This window comes from Onychostoma macrolepis, chromosome 10, assembly GCF_012432095.1.
Source record: "Onychostoma macrolepis isolate SWU-2019 chromosome 10, ASM1243209v1, whole genome shotgun sequence".
Taxonomy (NCBI): Eukaryota; Metazoa; Chordata; class Actinopteri; order Cypriniformes; family Cyprinidae; genus Onychostoma; species Onychostoma macrolepis.
In genome coordinates, this window is record NC_081164.1 from 6050819 (window position 1) to 6074089 (window position 23271).

The 23271-nt window shown below is 34.0% G+C and overlaps 1 protein-coding gene across 4 annotated transcripts in view; it reads right to left on the reverse strand.

The window, feature by feature from the left end:
- sardh (sarcosine dehydrogenase) overlaps positions 1-22473 on the reverse strand; it is a 61572-nt gene extending 39099 nt beyond the window's left edge. The window contains exons 1-9 of one of the 4 annotated variants that reach the window (XM_058789558.1): positions 21500-21767; positions 20535-20861; positions 20010-20188; positions 19618-19797; positions 19316-19439; positions 18026-18126; positions 15344-15448; positions 9614-9743; positions 6157-6243 (exon numbers count right to left, since the gene is read on the reverse strand). In XM_058789558.1, coding sequence (XP_058645541.1) covers positions 6157-6243; positions 9614-9743; positions 15344-15448; positions 18026-18126; positions 19316-19439; positions 19618-19797; positions 20010-20188; positions 20535-20856 — 1228 coding nt within the window. In that variant the 5' untranslated portion in view covers positions 20857-20861; positions 21500-21767. Of the gene's footprint in view, positions 1-6156; positions 6244-9613; positions 9744-15343; positions 15449-18025; positions 18127-19315; positions 19440-19617; positions 19798-20009; positions 20189-20534; positions 20862-21499; positions 21768-22327 lie in introns of those variants that run through there. The other 3 variants (XM_058789557.1, XM_058789556.1, XM_058789554.1) reach the window with 3 other exon arrangements.
- Between the last annotated feature and the right edge of the window lie 798 nt (positions 22474-23271).

Consider the following 23271-nt stretch of genomic DNA (forward strand, 5'->3'; position numbering starts at 1 on the left):
CTCTAAATGACGCAGACTGATCGTTTCTAACTGAATCTGTTATAATCACATCACATGGTGCAGCTGATTGTTTCTGATTGCATCGGCAGTCAATGAGCTTGCTGCTCAACATTCAACTACTCGGCTAGTGCTTGCTTTAGCAGCTGCAGTGTGCTTCAGAAACTCTCCACTTCCCCAGCTCCACCTGTATAGATCTGCTATGGGTTAATTTAATTTATGTTATATACAGGGGTTATTTCATATATTTTATATGTGCAGCAGCAGTATTTCTCACATGCTCACAGCAGCATGTCTGTGGATGTGCTGGCAGTAGCAAATCTCAGCACTTGCTCTGCCTTGGCAGCAGCGTAGCAGATCTGTTCCATCAAGACCAAACACATTAACATTGTCATGTATATTACCATGCTAAACTCTCAGAGAGTTGCCCTGGCAGAAATATGATACTTCCTGAAAGTCAAAATCTACCTTAAAATGCTGTCTAGGTAGATGGCTTACTAGGTTTTGAAACAGAAGCTGCATCTGAAATTGAATACTGTCTGAATATGTACTACATTTATTGAGGAACTGAGGAAATGCTAATGAGGAAACGCTAGAGAATAACCAGGGTATATTTTAGCCTACTGTTAAAAATACTAGTGATGCACCGAAATACATTTTTTACTGAAACACCAAGACCAAATTAAAGTTTTCATTTAGCCTAAAAACTAAATTTAAAATAAATTTATTAAAAATGTTTATTTAATAATCAGTTAATGAAATGTATTCATAAACCAACAATTAAAAAACACAACTTCAAAACTGAGTGGTGTCTAAAAAAAACAACAACAATGCAGTATTTATATAAACTTTTTAATTATATAATTATGTTTCTACTAGGGCTGCCACTAATGACTTTTTATTTCGATTAATCTATCGACTAATTTATCGATTAATCTAAACGATTAATTTCCCACAAAAAAATCTACAATTTTACTTAGGAATATTTTATTGAACCAAATGAAATCCAAATTTCTATTAAATCCTTTTTTAAAGCAAAAGTAAAGTGCAACAGAGTGCAAGAAGCAAGTGTCCATCTCATAGTCCAAATCATTGAAATCAAAGTTCAGTATTATAGTGTAAGAATGACAACATATCCACGTGTTCTAGTCTACTAATAATAAAATTATAATCAAAAAACACTTTTTAAATGGAGTATTTACCCGAAATATTATTTACCAGAATTTATTTAGGTGAAAATGTACATGTGCAGTATTGCTGAAAAAAAAAGAAAAAAAAAATATACTTTTTAAAATATAAAATGAATTAATTGGAAATGCTTTTGATTATTAAAAGAAAGAGTATAGAAAAATGAAAATGAAAAAAAAAAAAAATGCATTTGGAAATAAAACGGATTTCATAGGGCCCTATAATTATAATTTTTTTTTGTGGTAATAAAAATAGATTTAAGTGAACAATAGCTTTTAAAATGACTTAAAATACATGTATAATAGCTCCCTAAAGTCGCAAAATTCTGGACTTTTGGTAGTACCTAGGATAGCAAAATCCACTAAAGGAGGTAGAGCTTTTTCACATTTGGCACCCAAACTCTGGAATAGCCTTCCTGATAACGTTCGGGGTTCAGACACACTCTCTCTGTTTAAATCTAGATTAAAGACACATCTCTTTAGCCAAGCATTCACATAATAATCTTGTACTGCATTTATATCTGATCAAATGTACATTATAATTCTTTAGATTGGGTTGAACAAATCATTTTTGCTTGAATAGAACAGCAGCTACGCTAATTATGTCTCTATCTGTTTCTCTGATTCTGCCACGGGATTAACATCCCGTGGTAACTAGGAATTACTGAAGCGACAGTCTGGATCCAACCCTTAAAAAGATCCGGGATGACCAAACACCTGAGAAGAGATGATGGCAACACCTCAGAGGACCACGGAGGATGCCAACCCTCAGACAACATACACAATTACCAAGTTAAGTCTGTCATAACTTAAACATATTGGGTTTCTTCTTCACATATGTATGTGTATATATATGTGCATGTGTGCATATGTGCACATATATAGTAGAAACTTAATTTCCTGTAAAGTTGCTTTGCAACGATTGTATCGTAAAAAGCGCTATACAAATAAACTTGAACTGAATTGAATGTAATAATAATTAGTTCAAATAAAGTATCAAAAGCAAGAAATCATATGGTTTTATTGAACAAAACTGTTAAAATACATAAAGTATTATAAACAATAGAGCTAATGTACATTACGCATAACAACAAAGGCCTGCAGGGGGCTCCAACGGCCTGACGATTGTTTTTACACATTACTGCATCTAATCCTTGTTTAATATTGACCAAGAACCATTTAATTTAAATGTCCACTTAATCTTTAATATTTGGCCATTCTTTAGGACAGAAATGCTATAGCCACTGTAATTAAATGAATATGTGGACATCAAAACCTGTAAACTCAGAGTAAGGGTTTGAGCTTTTATTTTGAAACTGCGATGTATTCTCCTGTGTTTGTGTGGATTTATAAATGATTTACCTTATAAATCTGATGAAATGGCGCACATTGCGTTTCCAGATGAACGTTATAATAAACCCAAACAGAGATGGAGAGAACATGCAGAGATGGAGTTTCAGACGCTCCACACATGTAAATGATAACAGTTTCTGTGGAGCTACTGTGAACGGAGCCGCTGTGTGACGCATGTAAATAATTAAAGTGCATATACTGTATTAGAACTGCATCGCATATAATTATTTTATTAAATCATAGCGTTTGTGAATTCACAATTATGCTTAATTATGATTTTTAAATGGGTTTAATATATCATGCAGCCTTGGAAAATAGTCTAAAAATGTGTTTTATGGATTCTTTGTATTTTGCCGCTTAGTCGACGCGAGCAAAATCGACAAATCGCAACAGCCCTAATTTCTACTCTAATTATATTGTCCCGAATATAAGACGACCCCCCTTTTTCCAGATGTACCTTTTGGAAAAAGGCTTTTTGAAAACCAAATCTTGTTTTTTTTTTTTTTCTCTCTCTCTCTGTAAAACACATTTTTCTTAAATTATTTTCATATTGCATATTTTTCCTATTTTAATTTTTGTTTTGAAAGTATGGTAAATACTGGTAAAATGTACCAACAATGACATTTAAAAATATACACTTTTTGATATACCATAAAAATAACAGGTAGCCCATCTGAATTATACATTTAGGCTATCCATCTCATAGTAGCCTACCAAAATTTTATTAACATTAGAAGTGAAATCTTATTGTAGTCTTCAAATCTGGGTACAGTCTTATGTTTTAAAATCACTTACAGAGGAAGTTTGGTCCCATCAGGCCAACATGACAGTCACGATCTCGTGCCGCTGTAAGCTTTTCTTTTGTTTTGTTTTCACTCACGATATTTACGACACACATTACATTACATATTTCATGGCACGCTTGTTTTATTCGTTTTTGGCGCCACCTATTGTTGTGGGTGTATTATTGACATGTCAAAGTCTAGACCCTGAATATAAGACGACGGCATTTTTTCAGATGTATTTCCAAGAAAAAAACATTGTCTTATATTCAGGCCAATACAGTAATTGTTGGCTGTAATAAAAACTTTTCATTACAGATTTGTTCAAAAACAAAGATTGAAATCATTTGGTCAATGATTCCACCCTCCAAACTGTTTAGTTCGAAATCAAATAATAATTTCCATCCCAATATTTTCAGTTGCCAAAATTTTGGCGCATTAGTGATAAATACAGAAAAAATACAAATTCAGACATGCTGTTTTTTGCCTACTATATAGCAGGGAAGTCAGCATTTTCAGATGCAGGGAGAGACTATGTGTTTTTCTCCAGAAGGGCAGCAGCTTTCAGCAATCACATCACCAATGGGCCACTATCTGCCTCAGATTGACCTCTTCTCCTACCACACACCAGGTACACATCAACAGTCTGGTCATTTAACCAGTTGCCCTGAAACTCTTCAAGACAACTTTCACTTGCATACTTGTCTGTCCCTGTTCAATGGTGTGAGAGTAGCATTGAGAACTGAAAGAGGGAAAATCCAGACTGAAGACAAACGTGCAGACACGATGGAAGGACAACATCTCTATGGTCATGCATACTGATGGACACACACACATAATGATATCCCACAGCTCTGATGCAATCATACCCAAGGAGAATCCCTGATCAACATCTTAGGCTGTAAGTACCAGGCTAATACCCACTTGAAGCACTTCTCATTACAGTTTTGACATTCATAGGGTGAGTGTCTCTGTATTAGAATGCACCGTTTTTCTCCAGGAGCAAAAGATGTGCAATTAATCACGGATTTCAATGCTTCTTTCAAAACTGAATGGTTTATCTAATGGTTTAAGGACGATATAACGGTTTGTCCAAAAATGAATAGTGACCTATAAATGAAAATTGTGTCATTATTTATTCATCCTCATGTCATTCCAAATCTGCATGACCTACACTAATGATAAAAGTTCGGCTGTATTTATTTAATGAAAAATAAAGTAAAAACAGTAATGTTGTGAAATATTATTACAATTTAAAATAACTCTTTTCTATTTGAATATATTTTAAAATATTATCATTCCTGTGATGTAAAGCTGAATGTTTGGCATCAGTACTCCAGTCTTCAGTGTCTTGATATTTAAGAAATCAGTCTAATATGCTGATTTCATGCTCCATTACTATCAGTTATTATTGGTGTATTGGTATTATTGTCATCATCATTTTTGCTGCTTAATATATTTGTGGAAACTGTGATTTTCAGAGTTCTTTGATGAATAGAAAGTTCAAAAGAACAGCACTTATTTAAAATATATTTTTGGTAATAACACAAGTGTCTTCACTGTCACTTTTGAGCAATTTAATGCATGCTCACTAAATAAAAGTATTAATTTCTAACTATTATTTTAATTAATAATCTCAGAGTATTCATTTTTTAAATCTTACTTAATCCAAATTTTTGAATGCTTCACAGTTTCCACAAAAATATAATGCAGCACAACTTCTTTCAACATTGATAATTATTAGAAATGTTTCTTGAGCAGCAAATCAGTATATTAGAATGATTTCTGAAAGATCACTGAAGATTGGAGTAATGATGCTGAAAATTCAGCTTTGATCACAGGAATAAATTACATTTTAATATATATCAATAGTAAATAGTTATTTTAAATTGTAATAATATTTCACAATTTTACTGTTTTATTGTTTTTTTTTAATCTAATAAATGCATCCTTGGTGAACATAAGAGTCTTCTTTCAAAAACATTTTAAAAATCTTGCTTTTTCCAAACTTTTGTCTGATAATGTAAAAAAAGTCCACACATTCAAAGTCAATGAGGTCCAGACAAAAACAGCTCTACACAGTATAAAGAAAGTCAGGTTTGGAACGAGTAAGTGTGTCTGAATTTCGACGGTACTGTATATCATATAACATAACCAATCACAGCTTCTTGTACTCCTTTCGTTCCAGGAAATGAGTTTTGCATGCTGAGGTCAGGAATCGATGCATCATAAAAAAGCAAGCATGCGTCTAATATCTGTTTGTGATTCGTATGGCCATGTATTCTGATCCGTTCACACGATCACGGCCTGTTGTCCGTCAGCATGTCTGAGGCCTACAAGGTGACCCGGCCTCAAGCTGAGCACAATCAGCATTACTCCAGATCCGGACTGAGTTTCATCTGACCTTCAAAATCACAAGCCATCTGCATCCAAAAATACCACCTCAAAATGCTTTCATTTGCATTTTTTATCTTGCATTTAAATGTAATGTAATTAGGACTGGGTGATACAGTACAAATAAAATACAATCAAAAATCTAGTTAAAATAGTCACAGGAAGCAACATCACGGTCCAGGACAGTCGCAAGTGAAAGACTGTGCACTGTACAGGAAGAGACGGATAATACTACAGCAGACTGGATGCTTAAGTACTGGACATGCAGGGGTCAGAGATCAAGTTGCGTTGATGTTGAGTAGGTGGTGTGTACATGGAGTGTGGGTGGGATTGGATTTTGCATGTGAACTCTGCAGGGTTTCAGGGTTAAATAATTCATTTGGCACTGGTCAGGCGTGGAAGAGAAAGGTGTGTGTATGTGTGTTTCAGCTCCATGCTCTTACCTGCACTGTTGAAGCCACATCCAAGGAAAAAGCCTCTCACTTCTGGCGCTTCACCCATCAGGGGCTTGTGGTCTGCAGTGAAGGATTCTGGAGGAAAACAAACCAACAAAAAGAGTAAAATTACACTTCCATTTCAAAATACATTTCCATTCACTGTATTTTTAACCAAAACTACAGGAAGAAACCTTATCTTTTAAAATAAAAGAGATCAGTTTACTATGTTGGCATACTTTAACGTTCTCAACGCAAAACTCTGCAGCCTCTCAGATCATTAATGGAATCAAAGCTTCAATAAGATGGTCATGGGTAAAATGTCTACTTTACATTCAATGAAGGTTGCTTTGGGATAAAAGCATCTGCCAAAAGTTTATAGACAGACATTAGGATAGAAAATGCAGACAGAGTCCCATTGAACATACACTACCGTTCAAAATTTTGAGATCAAATTAATACTTTTATTTTACAAGGACACATTAAATTGATCAGAAGTGACCATAAAGACATTTATAATATTAAAAAGATTTATATTTCGAATGAATGCTGTTCTTTTGAACTTTCTATTCATCAAAGAATCACATTTACCACAAAAATATGAAGCAGCACAACACTGATAATAATGAATGTTTCTTGAGCATCAAATCAGCATATCAGAATGATTTCTGAAGGATCATGCGACACTGAAGACTGGAGTAATGATGCTGAAAATTCAGCTTTGCATCACAGAAATAAATTACATTTAACAATATATTCAAATAGAGAACAGTTATTTGAAATGGTAATAATATTTCACGATATTACTGTTTTTACTGTATTTTTGATCAAATAAATGCAGCTTTGGTGAGCAGAAGTGACGTCTTTCAGAAACATTTAACAATCAAAAACAACTTACAGACCACAAACTTTTGAACAGTAATGTACTGTTTTTTCAACATAAAAAGTCCTTTTGAAAATCTGACCTGCTGATATAGTTACTGTTTCATGAATCCTTAATGTTATTCACTATGGCGTGTTTCATATTCATTTAGCCTACATAGGATATTACACCAAGCAACAAACATTGTTACATTTACATGTACAATGTCAGTTAGATATATTCTGGACTAACATGTTGTGAAATTACGACTGTTTATGGTGCAAGAAAACTTAACTAACACTTTAAAAGCACTTCAGAAAGAAAAATAATTGCTATGGGAGTTAATAATGTGGCTCTTTTAAAACACAAAAGGTAAGAAAATAAGGGTGAGAGGTGGGAAACTGTGCCACATGGTGCTGCCGGAGGGTCAGATCAGATCTTTCTGAAAGGCTCTTTAAAAATGTATCGCTGCTGAGCGCTCACTTAATGGTCTATTCGTAACGGTCAAAGCTTTCAGTAGTAAGATATTCAGTAGTAAGATATTGTGGGATGACCCTCAAAAGCATCGGAGACAGAGAGAAATGCAAAGGTGAACGAGTGCAAGGAGAAACAAAGGCCACGAGTGCAAAACAGATAGAGAGGTGAGACAGAAAAAGAGAGATGAAGAGCAGAGACACACCTTTTCCATTACTCCACATGAGAAAGTGTTTTCCACAGCATCATTTGCTCTTTGAGAGCAAAAGGAGAGGGTGAGGCTGCAGCTATATTTTATTTATCCATCTTCCTCTCCTCCATCGCTCTTATTCATACATCACCACACACACACAGCTATCGCCTCAGAGAAATGACCAAAGCGCTCTGACTGCCGTCTTCAGAGGTCACCTTGTGGTGTCAAACACGGCTTCAACAACAGCAAACCAAAGGCTTTAGAGCACGAGAAAGTGACTAAACATGATTCCCCCCCCCCCGAACTGAAATTACAACACTTTTGAGTTGATTAGAATATATATATATATAGGAAGTCCAAATGTGAGATCATTAGTGAAAAATGCTGCAAATTTATCATTTTTAAAATTGCTTAATTGCAAATTCTATAATTATATTAACAATTACAATTTGATCGAAACTTCTGCTTCGATGAACGAACGATCGGTCACAAATTATTGTTTTATAAAATCTTGTTTCTTAGTTAAAAAATGGTTAATATTAGATGAATCATGATTTTCTATTTCAATAAAAATTTTCTTCATTACAAATTAAATTATCAGCATGAGTAAAAGTTGTTTCCTTTTCATTTTGTTCTTTACATTTTTATAAAAATTTTTTTATAAAATACATTCATAGAGTTGCAAAAGATATCTATTTCAAATAAATACAGTTCTTTATATATATATAAAAAACAATGTAAAATATATTCAAATACAAAACAGTCAATTAAAATTGTAATATTTCACAATAATACTGTTTTTACTGTATTAAAACATTAAAAAAATATATATATATATATATATATATATATATATATATATATATATATATATATATATATATATATATATATTTTTTTTTTTTTTATATATGTACATTTAAAGAATTTAGATCATTTTAATTTTATTATAGCTATTATTATAGTTTAGTATAGTATTATAAGTTCCTTTTCTAAAAATTCCCACAATGCACCATAAAATGAACGACCGCAGAAATAAAAAAACATTTGCATATATCATGATACTGTGATATTTAACACAAGAAATCATGATAAACAAAATAAATGATATCCAGACCAGATCTCAAAGGATATCAGTAAATCATATTATACAGCAATTATGTTGATAATATTTAATGTGAAACCACATAATGGTGTCATAGTTAATTGTCATGAACAGTATGTTCATGACATACTGACTCGCATCAGGGCAGGCCAATGAGACACAGCATGAGTGTGAGCAGCAAACGCATTTCTACACTTATTCCGAAGTCATGTGAATCACCGCTGTACACAGGTGGCCTTCAATCAAGTAAGTGATTTTCAAGTGCAGTTCTTGACTAAAGTGGATGCAGCTAATGGCCAGTGGGACACCACGGTCACACCAAAAGGTGTAATTATTAAGTGCTAAATGGGATTCATGCAAAGTCCAATGATAGCAGAGCTGAATTATACATATGCTCAACATCTCGTTTTTAATAGCTGACGAGTGGGTGAATGGAGTCTTTGCTAGCACTCTCTTAAAGTGATTTGAGGAGCGCTCATCCACTGACCCGAAACCCGTCTGCAAGTGACCGACAGCCACTACAGTGTGTTAGCGGCATTTCACACCTGTCATCTTTTATTACAGCCAGTAAAGGTTGACTGAATCTCTGGAGAGAGCCGGAATGGTGACAAATCAGCCATTCAGAGTGCAGAGTCATTTGACTGGCAGCCTATTTAGCGAATCACCTGGTGAGATGGACTAGCAGAGCACAGCGAGATCAAACTCACTGTCATAAAGTCTGTGTTATGCTCTGATAAAGATACTACAACTACAGAAATACACTAAACTTTGCACTGCAATATAAATATCTGTATCATTTGATGCATTTGTCCATGTGTATGTGTTCATGTACCTGGACCACAGACAGTGGATTTGATTCCAGTTTGTTCCAGAGCAGGTACTCTGTTCACGGCACCGTCAATGTGCTGCATAAAGACATCCCAGTCCAGATCAAACAAGCTGAAGGCAAACTTATCAGACACCTGCAGGATTACAGAACAAATACACAATTTAATAGTCACAATAATGGAGTGACCTGGTCAGAAGTGATGAGCTCACTGAATCTCATATAAAGCTCATAAATCCAGCACTGAATCTATGATTCAGGAGGAAGGTCTTACTGGATGATTACATGTCACTGAGATGTAACATATGTGCCACCAATCATGTTAAACTGACCCTTTGCTAAACCCTATGGAGGATCTGCGTGTTTGGAGTTTTAAAAGAAGCCCGTTTCTGCAACAGGATAAAAAAAAAAAGGTAACTGCAACTTTATCACAAAAAAGTCCCACAAAAGACAGAAATGCGAGATATAAACGAGATATAGACTTTTTTCCAAGCAACTCAGACTTAAAAGACTTTACTTATCACACAATTCTATTTTTTGTTTCTGCCACAGAATAAAAAACTAAAAATGTAATTACAACTTTTTATCTCACAATGGACCCTTTTTTCACAAGACTGTAAAGATCAGCATCATAAATCCTCTAAAGTTTCTTATGTTTTGATTTAGTTTTTTTTTAATGCATGTACATTTATAACACTATACTTTGTATTACATCACTTTTGCATCGCATTTCAAAGTAACTAGTTAACGCTAATGTGAGGGTGTTTCTAATGCAGCGTCTATGGAAGGGACGGTAAATTTGACATCGTTTTCTCTTATGAGTGCCATTATCAGTCCCTCTCAATTTTTTTTTTGAAGTCATGAAAACACTATCGTAGAGTTTTTCTTTTGCTATTTGAGCAAATGGGAATGCAAAAAAATATATTTGTGGTACTCTCCCATTCACTGCTGTTGAAGTTAACCCAACTATGATGACTTCCGCTGCCGAGAAACCCGCAAATGTGAAAAAGGTCCATTCACATTTTTTTCTCCTTTGAATTGCGAATTTATATCTCACAATTTGGACTTTACATCTCTCAATTAGGATTTTTTTATATTGTAATTCATACTTTCATCATGCAAGTTTTCAAGACTTTACATCTCGCAATTCAAGTTTTACATTTCAATTCGGACATTATATCTCACCATTTGGATTTTACATCTTGAAATTCAAGCATTACATCTTGCAATTCAGACGTTTTAGCTCACAATTTAGATGTTATATCTTGCAATTTAGATGTTATATCTCGCAGTTCGGACTTCACATTTCTCAATTCTGAGTTTCACAATTCGGACGTTGTATCTCACAATTCAGATTTTTTTGCCCCTTTGAACTGCGAGTTTATCTCTCACAATTTGGACTTTACATCTTGCAATTTGGATGTTGTATCTCGCAATTTGGATTTACATCTCTCAATTCAGATTTTATAGCTTGTGATTCATACTTTCATCGTGCAATTTGGACTTTACATCTTGCAATTCAGATTTTATAGCTTGTAATTTGTCATTTCATCGTGCAATTCGGACTTTACATCTTGCAAATCAGATTTTATAGCTTGTAATTTGTGCAATTCGGACATATCTCGCAATGTGGATTTTACATCGGGCATTTTATCTTGCAATTCGGACTTTACATTTCTAATTCTGGGTTTATGTCACACAATTCAGATGTTATATCTCACAATTCAGATGCTATATCTCGCAATTTAGATGTTATATATCGCAATTCGGACTTTACATTTCTCAATTCTGAGTATTTCGCAATTTGAAGTTTATATCTTGCAATTTGGAGTATATCTGTCAATTTGGACATTATATCTCGCAATTCTAGTTTTACATCTCGCAATTCAGACTTTCATCTCACAATTCAGACTTTCATCTCACAATTCAGACTTTCATCTCACAATTCAGACTTTCATCTCACAATTCAGACTTGATATCTCAATTCAGTCTTAGTATCTCACAATACAGATTTCTTTTCTCTGAATTCTATGTTTATATCTTGCAATTGTGAGTTTATATCTGGCAAATTCTGACTTTATATATATTATATATATTACAGTGAAGTTATATATCAATTACATCTATATCTATTATAGTGAAGTCAGTTTTAATCTTTACAGCATAATAAGACATCTATTAAGAACTTTTATAGAGTCAGTTTTGATTTCATGTTAATTTTATGGAACAGACTGAACCTCCTCCCACTATCTGCTTAGCTCCAACTTCACTTTCTTGGCACAACAAGCATGTTTCCACCATGAACACTTCTCAATTTGTAATTTTATTTAAGCAAAGTCCTCTGCTTGTCACAGTCTTCTCGCTGCCACAGGGGACTGTCAACGAACTCGAAACCATGGGAAAGAAGCAGCAGACAGTGTGAGCAATCTGACAGCTGATGAAATGCTGATCACAAAAATGGAGAGAATATGGGGCCGGTGTAGAGCAGACTGAAGTGTAAAAATAAAACTGTAGAGGTTGCATGTGCCGAGAACCCGGCCAGGCTTCACAGAGTCTCATTAAGAATTTCTCAAATTCTTCACACTTCCCTAAGATATTGATCCACTGTTTCATAGCATGACTGTTGCTTTCTCTAGTGAAAGTGTGAGCTGACAGAGGGTGAATTTAGTGAGAAAGTTTTGTTACACACAGAATACTGCTGGCTAGAGATCATTTAAAGGCAATGCAGTGTAAATGTGGTCAAATGGGAGGCGACGGGGTAAAAAGCCTGATCTCCAGACATCGTTACACCGGAACATCTGTAGACAGAAGCACTCGCAAACATTCACACGCTACGTATGAAATATCACACTACTGTACAGTAATACTTTTTAACATTTCTGCAGTATGTTGTGCACAGTATGCAATTTTCTTGACAAATTAATTTGATATTAGTGCTATGAGCCCCATATCGGTTACATTAAATCTCCTTTTCGACTTCTTATTTGATTGGACTGAACAATGTTACATACTGTTTCATACACTTAAATTCTATGCAGTATATAATAATAATAATAATAATAATAATAATTCATTACATTTATATAGCACTTTTCTGGGCACTTTACATGAAAGGGGGAATCTCCTCAACCACCACTATATACACTAAAAATAGAATTAAAGCTGTACATAAAATCAATTTATTAAAGTTATTATTATTATTTAAGTATGTTTGACATAAAAAAAATCTTTCTACTTCAACGTTTCATGTTTAATTCAATGAGTTTCTTTGCCGTTTCTTTATAATCATTTGTGACATTTCTTAGCAATTTCTGAGTAAAAATGGTTTCACCACCAGTTTTTTTTTTTTTTTTTTTAGTGTAGGTTTATTATTGTTAACTAAAATTAAACCATAAAATACATATCCATTACTTGAAATAAAATGAACATTAACTGAAATAAAATAAAATAAAAAAATACTTAATTTTCATTTTCATTTAGTTTAATTTGAAATACTAAAGTAAAACAAAATAAACTAAAAATAAAAAATAAATAAAAACTATGTAGACATAAATAATTATAGAAATGACAACAACAAAATGACAAAAAACTAAAATTAAAATGAAACTAAAATAATAGTAGTATATAATTATACTAAATAATAAAAAATAATAGTATATAAATTATACTAAATAAACACTAAAGTTAAAGCAGTTAAAGCCTAAACTGAGAAACGACGTGAAGAGATTTTTTAACATTAGTTAGTGTGTAATGTTGCTGTTTGAGCATAAACAATCTCTGCAAATTTCTTATTTTCACATAGCCATAAGAAGCGTTAAACATGGACGGTTGCCATGGCTGGTGTCAGGATAAAACCGTATATTAAAAGCTAACATAAGCAGTAGCATTTACAAATAACAGCGTATCTATAAGTATGAGACAACAACAAACAAAAAACATACCATTGAGAGCCGTGCTTGCACAGGTTCTGCGCGATCCTCTTCACTAATATTCTCTGCGTCTCAATCGGGCTCAAATTGATAAGCAATATAGATGACGTCATTGTTTACAATACAACCAGAGCACATGCCGCTGAGCTGAGGGGCGGGACATTTAGACGCACACTAGAGGCGGTTTAGCCAATCACAACACACTGAGCCAGCTAACCAATCTGAGCCCATCGCATATTTCTGAGGGAGGGGCTTCATAAAAGCAGGAAATCATCAGAGCGTTTATAGGAGAAGGGACAGAGCGGTGTAGAATAAAGGTAAATAATGTGAAAAATAATGCGTTTTTTTTTTTAACACGTTAAGACTGCACCCCATAAACACAATCAAGCCAAGAAAAAAAACAGTCAACCACCCCTTTAAGACTCATCCACGCCTTCCTAAATGCCTCATTTAAACACGCTCCCACAAATCTACATCACCGTGTTGGAAGATTCACATAACACCGCCCAAATGTTTAAAATCGACGTGTTTCAGAAAGGCAGGGCAGAGAGGAGCAACAATAATGTAAGGTATGTGGAAAATAATGTGTTTTTTGAACCTTAAACCGCATAAACATTGCATTGCTAAACATAACATTAGTTTGTGTATTTGGTGTAATGTCATATGACCCCTTTTAAGCATTTTTATGCCTTTATCTTTTGCCATATTAGAATGAGATATAATACAAACTCAAACCTTTACAATCAAAACTCTACGGAGCGGCTCAAATAATACTGTACTGACAGAAACACCTACATATGCACATTTATATGAACCACAGGAGTTCATTAAGAGACTTCTGAAAGTGATACTGCAGGTGTACTGCAAAATACATAACAAGAGCTGACTCAAACACACACACACAGAGTACATAAAACTCCAATTCTTCAGACTTACACAAATGCATCAGGATTTTTCTGCCATTAGGTCATTTCTGAATGATCCAATTTATGACTTAGTTACCAGTGAGAGAATTTCCTATGAGCTGATATTGAAAAATAATCAAATAAAAGATCACTAAAAATAAAATTAGACCTGTAGCACAAAATAAGGACATACATTTTCAGTGTTGGAGTTGGTATTGTTAACTAATTCTAAAATCGTTAAATATGTTTTTGACAATTGAAATAAAGCGGATAAAAGTATAGCCTAAATATTAGATGAAAACCTTAAACTAAAAGTAGAAATCTTGCCTTTGCAACTAAATGGAGTTAAAGTACTACAATTACTCAAATTGCATAAATTAAAGCTGAATAGAAATAGAAAAAAAATGACAAAAGCACATAACAGAATTACTAAAACATATTATAAAAGCTAATTCAAAACAGTAATAATAAATATTATACATGTATATAAATAATACTAAAATGCGACTAAAATGTTTGTAAAAATTTACTTAGATGATAGAAAAGTTATTCTAAATTTTAAAAAGGCAGAAATTAGCATGCACAATTATCCAATATCGACCAATGCTCATTTAAAATCATTACTATCACCCGATGACCAATATGGTACATTATGAATCACTAACAAGAAACAGATTTTGATTAAACATCAGTTACGCACATGAAATGCACATCAAATCAAATTGTAAGTAGAAACTACCCAGAAGCAGTGTGTGATCATGTATATGTGAACTAAAATATAGGTTGTGGAACTCAAACCAAAGACAGAAAATATAATCGCAAAAATATGGAAAGAATAAACTTTTATGTCTCGGTTAAATTATTTTACTGTCAGATTTGTAAACACAGTTATTACAACTTACATCGTTCCAGAATATGGGGTTCTGTTCGTAGCCTCCCACAGAGAGAGCATCACCCTGCAGACGGAGGTAGACCGATGCATCATGGTCCCTGACGTTGGGCATATTCTAGTGAAAAAAGACATTTTAGAATTTAAAAACAAGTTCATATCATATTTCAAATCTCATCATTTCAAAAGAGAACTAGCTCATTATGTTCATGTATGACAAGGCTTTTTGCAGCAGCCATATGGTGCTTTACTAAACAACATGACTCCTTCTCACCACATGCTGATACGAGCAGTGTGTTCAGTCACACATTACCATTCAAACGCTCAGAAGAATTCAGGTTTTTTAATGTTTTTGAAAGAAGTCTCTTCTTTTCACCAAGGTTTCATTTATTTGATCAAAATGCAGAAAAAAACAGTAATATTATGAAATATTATTACAATTTAAATTAACTATTTTCTATGTGAATATATTATAAAGTGTAATTTATTCCTGTGTTGCAAAGCTGAATTTTCAGCATCATTACTCCAGTCTTCAGTGTCACATGATCCTACAGAAATCATTCTAATATGCTTGATTTGCTGCTCAAGAAACATTTATTATTATTATTAATGTTAAAAACTATTTATTTCTCATTTTCACAGTCCCTTCAGAAACAAAAAGGTCAATCAGCTTCACTAGCACATCACGTGGATGACAAACTTTTCATCTCTTCATTCTCTGTGATGACTTGCTGGCCTCTCTGTGAGGAGTAACACGGCTGTCATCAACCATGCATCAAACTACAAGCTCACACACACACACACACACACACACACACACACACAGTGTTGCATAATCCACAGAGAGGCTGCGAGTTAAGTGCTAATGCCACAGTCGCTGTTGTGTTTTACCACTGCAGTGTAACATGAATCGAGCAAGACGCCACCATAGGGCTCGAAAACAGTTCACTAAAGGAATTACAGACATCAGGTAACGGTGCGAATGCAGTGACAAAATCAGTCCTGAACGAAATTTGTCGGTTTTGAGTGCTAAGTTGAGGAAAATAATGCAGAAAAGCAGCAGCATCTTCACTGTGATTCAGACACCTGAGATGACCAATTAAAACAGCATTTGAACTTCATTTAATAAATATCAGTTGCCATGATGTCTAGAAAATATATCTTAAAACCGCACTACAAACAGGATACATTTTTTTTTTTTTTTTTCAGGATTCTTTGATGAATAGAAAATTACAAAGAACAGTATTTATTAAAAATAGAAATATTTTATAGCAATATACACTACTGTTCAAAAGTTTGGGATCTGTACTTTTTTCTTTATTTTTTTGAAAGAAATTATTTTTTTCAGCAAGGATGTGTTAAATTGATAGTGATAGTAAAGACTTTCTATTCTGATTTCTATTTTGAATAAATGCTGTTCTTTTTAACTTTTTATTCCAACAATGTTAAATTAAATGTTAAATTAGCATATTAGAATGATTTCTGAAGGATCATGTGACACTGAAGACTGGAGTAATGGCTGATGAAAATTTGGCTTTCCTTCAAAGAAATAAATGATATTTTAAAGCATATTAAACAGAAAACTGTTATTTTAAACTGCAATCATTTCTCACAATATTACTGTTATTTCTGTATTTTTGATCAAATAAATGCAGCCTTAATGAGCGCAAGAATCTATTTAAAAAAAACAACCTTGATCCCAATTTAATATTTCTTCATAATATATAATGATACTTTAATATTGCACGTAAATACATATAAATGTAACTCCATGGCTTCTGGGAAACAGTAACCTAGTGCAGTGGTTTTCAAACTTGTTCCTGGGGACCCACAGCTCTGCACATTTTGCATGTCTCCCTAATTTACGCACCTGATTCAGATCATCAGCTCATTAGGAAAGAGCTCCATGAACTCAAATGAGTGTGTCAGATAAGGGAGTCATGCAAAATGTGCAGAGCAGTGGGTCCGAGGAACAGGATTGGAAACCACTGACCTAGTGTGAAACATTACTGATCTATTTATGATTTTCACACCATTCTAACTGATGCTTGTCTGACACATGTCATTTTCTTTGGTTTCCTTGGTAGCACATTTAATTTAGTACAATGCCTTGGTTTCTTTGGTAACATTTTAAATTAGCACAAGTCTTCTATAGACACTGTAAAGACAAAAACACTTATACAAGATGTAAAATGCAGTATCAGTGCAGCACTAGTTGGATGGGGCAAGTGGCTAAATTAAACTTGAATAAAAAATGCTTAATGACTAAATGTAAAAAACTTTTGCATTAAATCAAAACATAGGACGCATATTTGCACTAAAAATAATGCCAATTACTTCATTTAAATATGGAGGAGTGCTATTGCAGCATATGGTTAAACTGGACTGCAGGTGCTTAAGAGAATTAAACACGGGGTTTACAGCCAATATATCGCATACTAAAGTGATGGAACTGTACTGTAATTTTTTTTCTTGTATAATCATTCATATCAATCAATAATGGATGCTGGACTCTGTTTCCCTGCATGCACCGTGGAATGAATAAATCATGCAAATTACCGCTTCACTGTTTTGTAATATGTGCATTTCTCTTCTTAATGATGTGAATTTGAGTGTGTCTGCTGTGTTCTGTGCATTGAATTCTAAAGATCTATGCTGTGCTGAACTGGACAGTTAGACTCATTTAAAAGCTCACCTGAATTCCCTCGATTCTTTCTGTGACGACATAAGCGTGGTGCATGGCAATCAAAGGAACATTGACGCCTGCCATTTCGCCTAACTTAGTGGCCCAGACACCTGAAAAAACACACACAGGATTTTGCTGTATTATATAGTATTTGAGCAGATACTTGACGAGATTTGATAATGAAATACATTTTAAAATATACTTAAAATATTTAAACATTACGTAAAATAATCAATAAGTAAGCACTAATTTAAATAAAAATATATTAAAATAATAGAAGAGTTTATTTACTTTTTCATTTTCAAAAATCATGTTTTTTATTGTTATCTAGTTTTTATTGTGTTTGTTAACTGTAGTTTAGTTATTTTTTAACCTAATCAAAATAACCCAACTGCAGTTTGATTGAAATTAATTGGAATGCACAATGAAAAAACATGGTTTTTGAAAATTGTTAAAAACTGAGTTATCTGTTTTTGCAAATGAACTCTTCAATAAGAAAATTACCCACTATCTGGCTATACTTTTATAGAACGTAGAAATGACGTTTTATATAATTCTTATTAATATTTCTGAATGATTAAAAGGGTAATTTTGTGTAAAATACTAATCAACTATTCTATTTAAAATTTTAATTTGACAATTTAGATGAATAATTGAGTAACTGATAACAGGCAAAGCAGAATCCCAGTAAATGAGATTCGTCTGAAAGGTAAATTCATCATGATTTATTTGATTATACAGGTATGCATATTTACATATTTAATTGCCCATATTTTAATTGAAAATGTGAATAGCAACACTGTGAATGCAAAGCAAATTATTTCACTCAGTTAGCCTATAGGTTTTAATAAAAGCAAAGAGGTCTGAAATGTACATCCAATTCAAAGAAATATTAAATAATAACCCCATTAATTACAAAAAAAATATTACATTTAAAAATAACAACACTAGTAACAACATGCCATAAACACTATTTTCAAGAGACACAAAATTAGATCAATTAACCTCAAAACTCTTTCAACTGAGTAAAACTCACAAATATTGATATTCAGACGAAAAGACAAAATTAAAAATAGTATAACCTTTCCGAAGTGTTTAGATGAGGGTTTTTTTTTTTTTTCATCTATGGTCAAGAGTGTTGTTACGTTTTAAGGTAATTTAGACAAATATAATTTAAAAATCAGCTTTCGGAATGGATCATTTAATGAAATAAGTGACTGATATTTTGAAAAACTTGTGTTAAATGGCATTTCGCTATCACAGACTGCCCTCTGCTGGTGAAGTCTGCATCATTCTGACCTGCACAATTCACCACACATGGTGTTTGGATGGTCCCATGAGCAGTTTCCACCACTTTCACTCTCTTAACGCCAAAATCATCAACCTTAACCTGGATACCCGTCACTGGACAGTTCTCAATCACCTGTAATCAATGATAAACATATCATTATGGTTCATACATTTAGTCATAACTTTAGTTCATACATTTAGTCATAACCAGATCACTGGCTTACAATACAGTAATTCCCCCTGTGCTCCATTAGCTTACATATAGAATAACTTAAGCATCACTTAAAAAAGTAAAGGGTATGGAGACGTACAGTGGCACCGCGTGCGGTGGCTGCTCTGGAGAGGGTGGTACAGGTACCCGCTGGGTCCATGGTGCCATCTTTAGGCACATAGAGCGTGCCATAAAGATCTTTCACATTCATCAGAGGATACAGGTCCTTGGTCTCAGCAGGTGACAGGACGTATGACTCAATACCGTACGCTTTACCCAGCTGAAATGCAAAATCTATGAGTATTTTACTTATCAGATTATCTTTAAATCACTCACATTTCATTCATTATGTTTAATAAATTAAAGATTTTCTAGGCAAGGCTAGAATTAATTTATTAAAGCTTGTCAATTAATTTATTAAAATCATTTGTTTTCAATTTTACTGCACAGTCCCTTCTTGGCAAGATGTGAGGTCTAGGATTTGTGCCATACCGACATGAGGCGCTTGTATTCGTCCAGTCGCTGCTTGTTGGAAGCAATGAACAGGCCTCCGTTTTGGATCCAGCCTGTCTCGAGGCCAGTCTCCTCCTCCAACTCTGAGCTGATCACATTGCGAGTGTGTGCCAACAGCTCAACCTCGGTATCACTAGGTCTTAACTGCCACAAAAGTCCTGTGAAAAGGTAGTAAGATTGTATTATACAAACAGAAACAAAATTCAAAAGACGAGCTGGATCTTATTTGTGTTTGACAGACTGCTACGCCCAAGGATTTGGCTTTAACTATTACAAAACCAACTCTGTAAGCCTATTCATGGTGAAAACTCTTGAACTACACTGTACAAGTGAGGAATTAAATCTACTTTGCAACATAAATGAAATGTTCTACATTGTGCACATGCAACCTAACCTAGGTTGTTTTTTCCCACATTAAGCACTGAAGCAAAACTAATGTATACTTTTTTAATTTTTTGGAGCACAGAAAGAATCTCTAATCACAAAGTAAACAAAGTGCAATACCTGCCGTGTGCCAGGTGGTGCCTGCAGTCAATCTGTCCCTCTCCAGCAGAACTACATTGGTCATGCCTAGTTTACACAGGTGGTAGAGGGTCTGGCAGCCCAGGCTTCCTCCTCCAATCACCACAACATCTGCAGACTTCGGCAGCGGTTTGGTGGGCCCACTGAGGCCATCTTCCTGTTTGAGTGTCTTCTCATAGGGGACGCTCTTCTCTGTGATGTGTGTCGATTGGGAGCTATAGCAGCGGGTGGTGGCACGGCAGAGGGGCGTGAGGGACTGTCGGCATGCCATCACCCTCCGTGCTGCTGTTCCCAAGAAGGCCATGGCCCCTGCAACGATACAAGACCATAAACACATACTTTTATTACAAAATGTTAATAGACTGTAAAGGAGTCCCTCAGAGTTCAGTGCTGGGCCTATTTTTATGTCACATTGTTTGTTTGTTAATTAATTTATTTATTCTATCTATATCAGTATCTGTCAGAGAATAAACATCTGCCCATTTTTAAAAAGGTTTTCCCCTTCAAATAATACATATGGATTATATTAAATAGTTGCAATTTGACTTGTCTATTAAAAACTAAAATGTACTTATTTATTCATTCATTTATCTAATACTAAAAGTATAATTTCTCTTTATTCCATTCTTAACACAGTTGTGAGTCAGCTTACTCTAAGTCTTAGTGCAGCTTTGTCATGTGAAATGTTTTGAATACAGAAAATTCAGCCTTACTCCAACAAAACCAATCACTTAGAAATAATGACCAACTTGTCTTTGCAGAACATGATGCAAAATCTATGCTGAAGCATTTTTGCAACTCTAAACGTATGCAATGCAAACACGATGAAATTGTCAACTACTTACTAAATAAAGAATAATAACGTGCAAAACAGTCAACGTTTCAAACACAATTCACGCGTTTTGTAAAACAGATATGGTATGTACTGAAAAAAACATAAACAATACCATAAAGCAGTCAGCGTGTGAAGTAGGTCAGTACTTCAGTAACTTCAGTTTGTGTCGCTCACCTATATAAAACTTACTGAAAGAGCTCAAGTCTTAAGAGTGTGAGACTGCTGTTAAATAGGTTCATAAACAGAGCAACTGGTGCTCAAATATGGCTGTTTGCTGACTGAGCATGTGGACGAACACAGCTGTGCTGTGGCGAACTTCAGAACTGCAGATGCGTGAATGAGCCAAACAAACGGAGAGCTGCGAAGTCTGAAGAAAACACGTTTGATTTGGGTTTTGGAGGGGGCTCCTGTGTAGTCAGGTTTCGGCAGTTCACAATTTTGTCTATTTGCAAACCTGTAGGAGGGAAATGTTTACGTTATTTATTGACGGGATTAATATAATCGATGGGTGTCAGACAGGCAGAGCACGCGAGACGCTTGACTGTCAGTTTATGAAAGTTTCATACACTTTCAAATCTTATGAACTTTTATGAGCGGACATAACTTTTTGACGTTACCTTATACAACTATTTCGGCGAATGTGCACGAATACTTAATAAAGCAATGAGGGGTTTATGATTGGTTGTCTGTTGCTAACATCTCGCCTATAGTTCTGGCATTAATTTGTACAATTTGGATTTTCAAATTCGGATTCGAAATTACAAGTGTGAAACGTTTAATTTGGGTTAAAAATGGCCTTACTTCACGTTTTCAATCAGTTAACTTGACGTTTCAAAACATCAGTCTCTCGTTCCAGAAATGCTGTATAGGCGACTGGTTTTGAGGCAGCCTGAGGGTTTTTCAAAGAGTTCCAATCCAGAACAATGCATGCATTGCTTACCTTTCAGATGAATAAATCCAGGAGAGAAAAACAAAAAAACACAAGAAATGGATTTGCTGTTGCAGACGTTGTGTGCTGTTTAGTGCACACTGCAGCTTAAACGTCCTATTGCCTGCAGCTCAGATCCATTGGTTGCAAGCTGCCAAATAGACATGTTAAACCTAGTGTAAACTCTCCACCCACCATCTGCAGATCTGTAGTAGATTCAGTCTGACTGCAGAAACAATGGTAAGAAATGTTATTTGCTACTATGTATATTAGCGCTGTCAAACTATTAATTGCATCCAGAATAAAAGTTATGGTTTACATAATATATATGTGTGTGTACTGTGTATATGTATTATGTATATATAAATACATACACATGCATGTATATATTTAAGGGAAATGTGTTATTTATATATTAAATATATTTATATAATATAAATTATGAATATATACATGTAAATATTTTCTAAATGTGTGTGTGTGTTTAAATATACATAATAAATATACACAGTACACATGTATTTTGTAAACAAAACTTTTATTTTGGATGCGATTTATCGCAATTAATCATTTGACAGCACTAATATAAGCATTTTTATAGACTAGAAAGATGTTAGCTTTATTCTGATTTATACATGTATATTTGGCATGTAAAGACTCAGCTGTTAGTTTTCCCTCAGAGCAGATCACAATTAGAGCAGAAAGGTTGATCTCTGAATTATATGACGCTTCATTGCTCCTAGAAAATATTGAGAACATAATTGAGCGTTACAGGAGAAATATAATAGGATATAGCTCTTAAAACTATGTGGTGAAAGATCTAGATTTTGAACGTACATTATAAAACACAAACATGAATATACTGTATAAAATTATATACTGCCAGTATTAATGCAAATAAGCATGCAATTTTGATTATTAATTTCACAAAAAAATTAGTTATTTTGAGTGTTTTT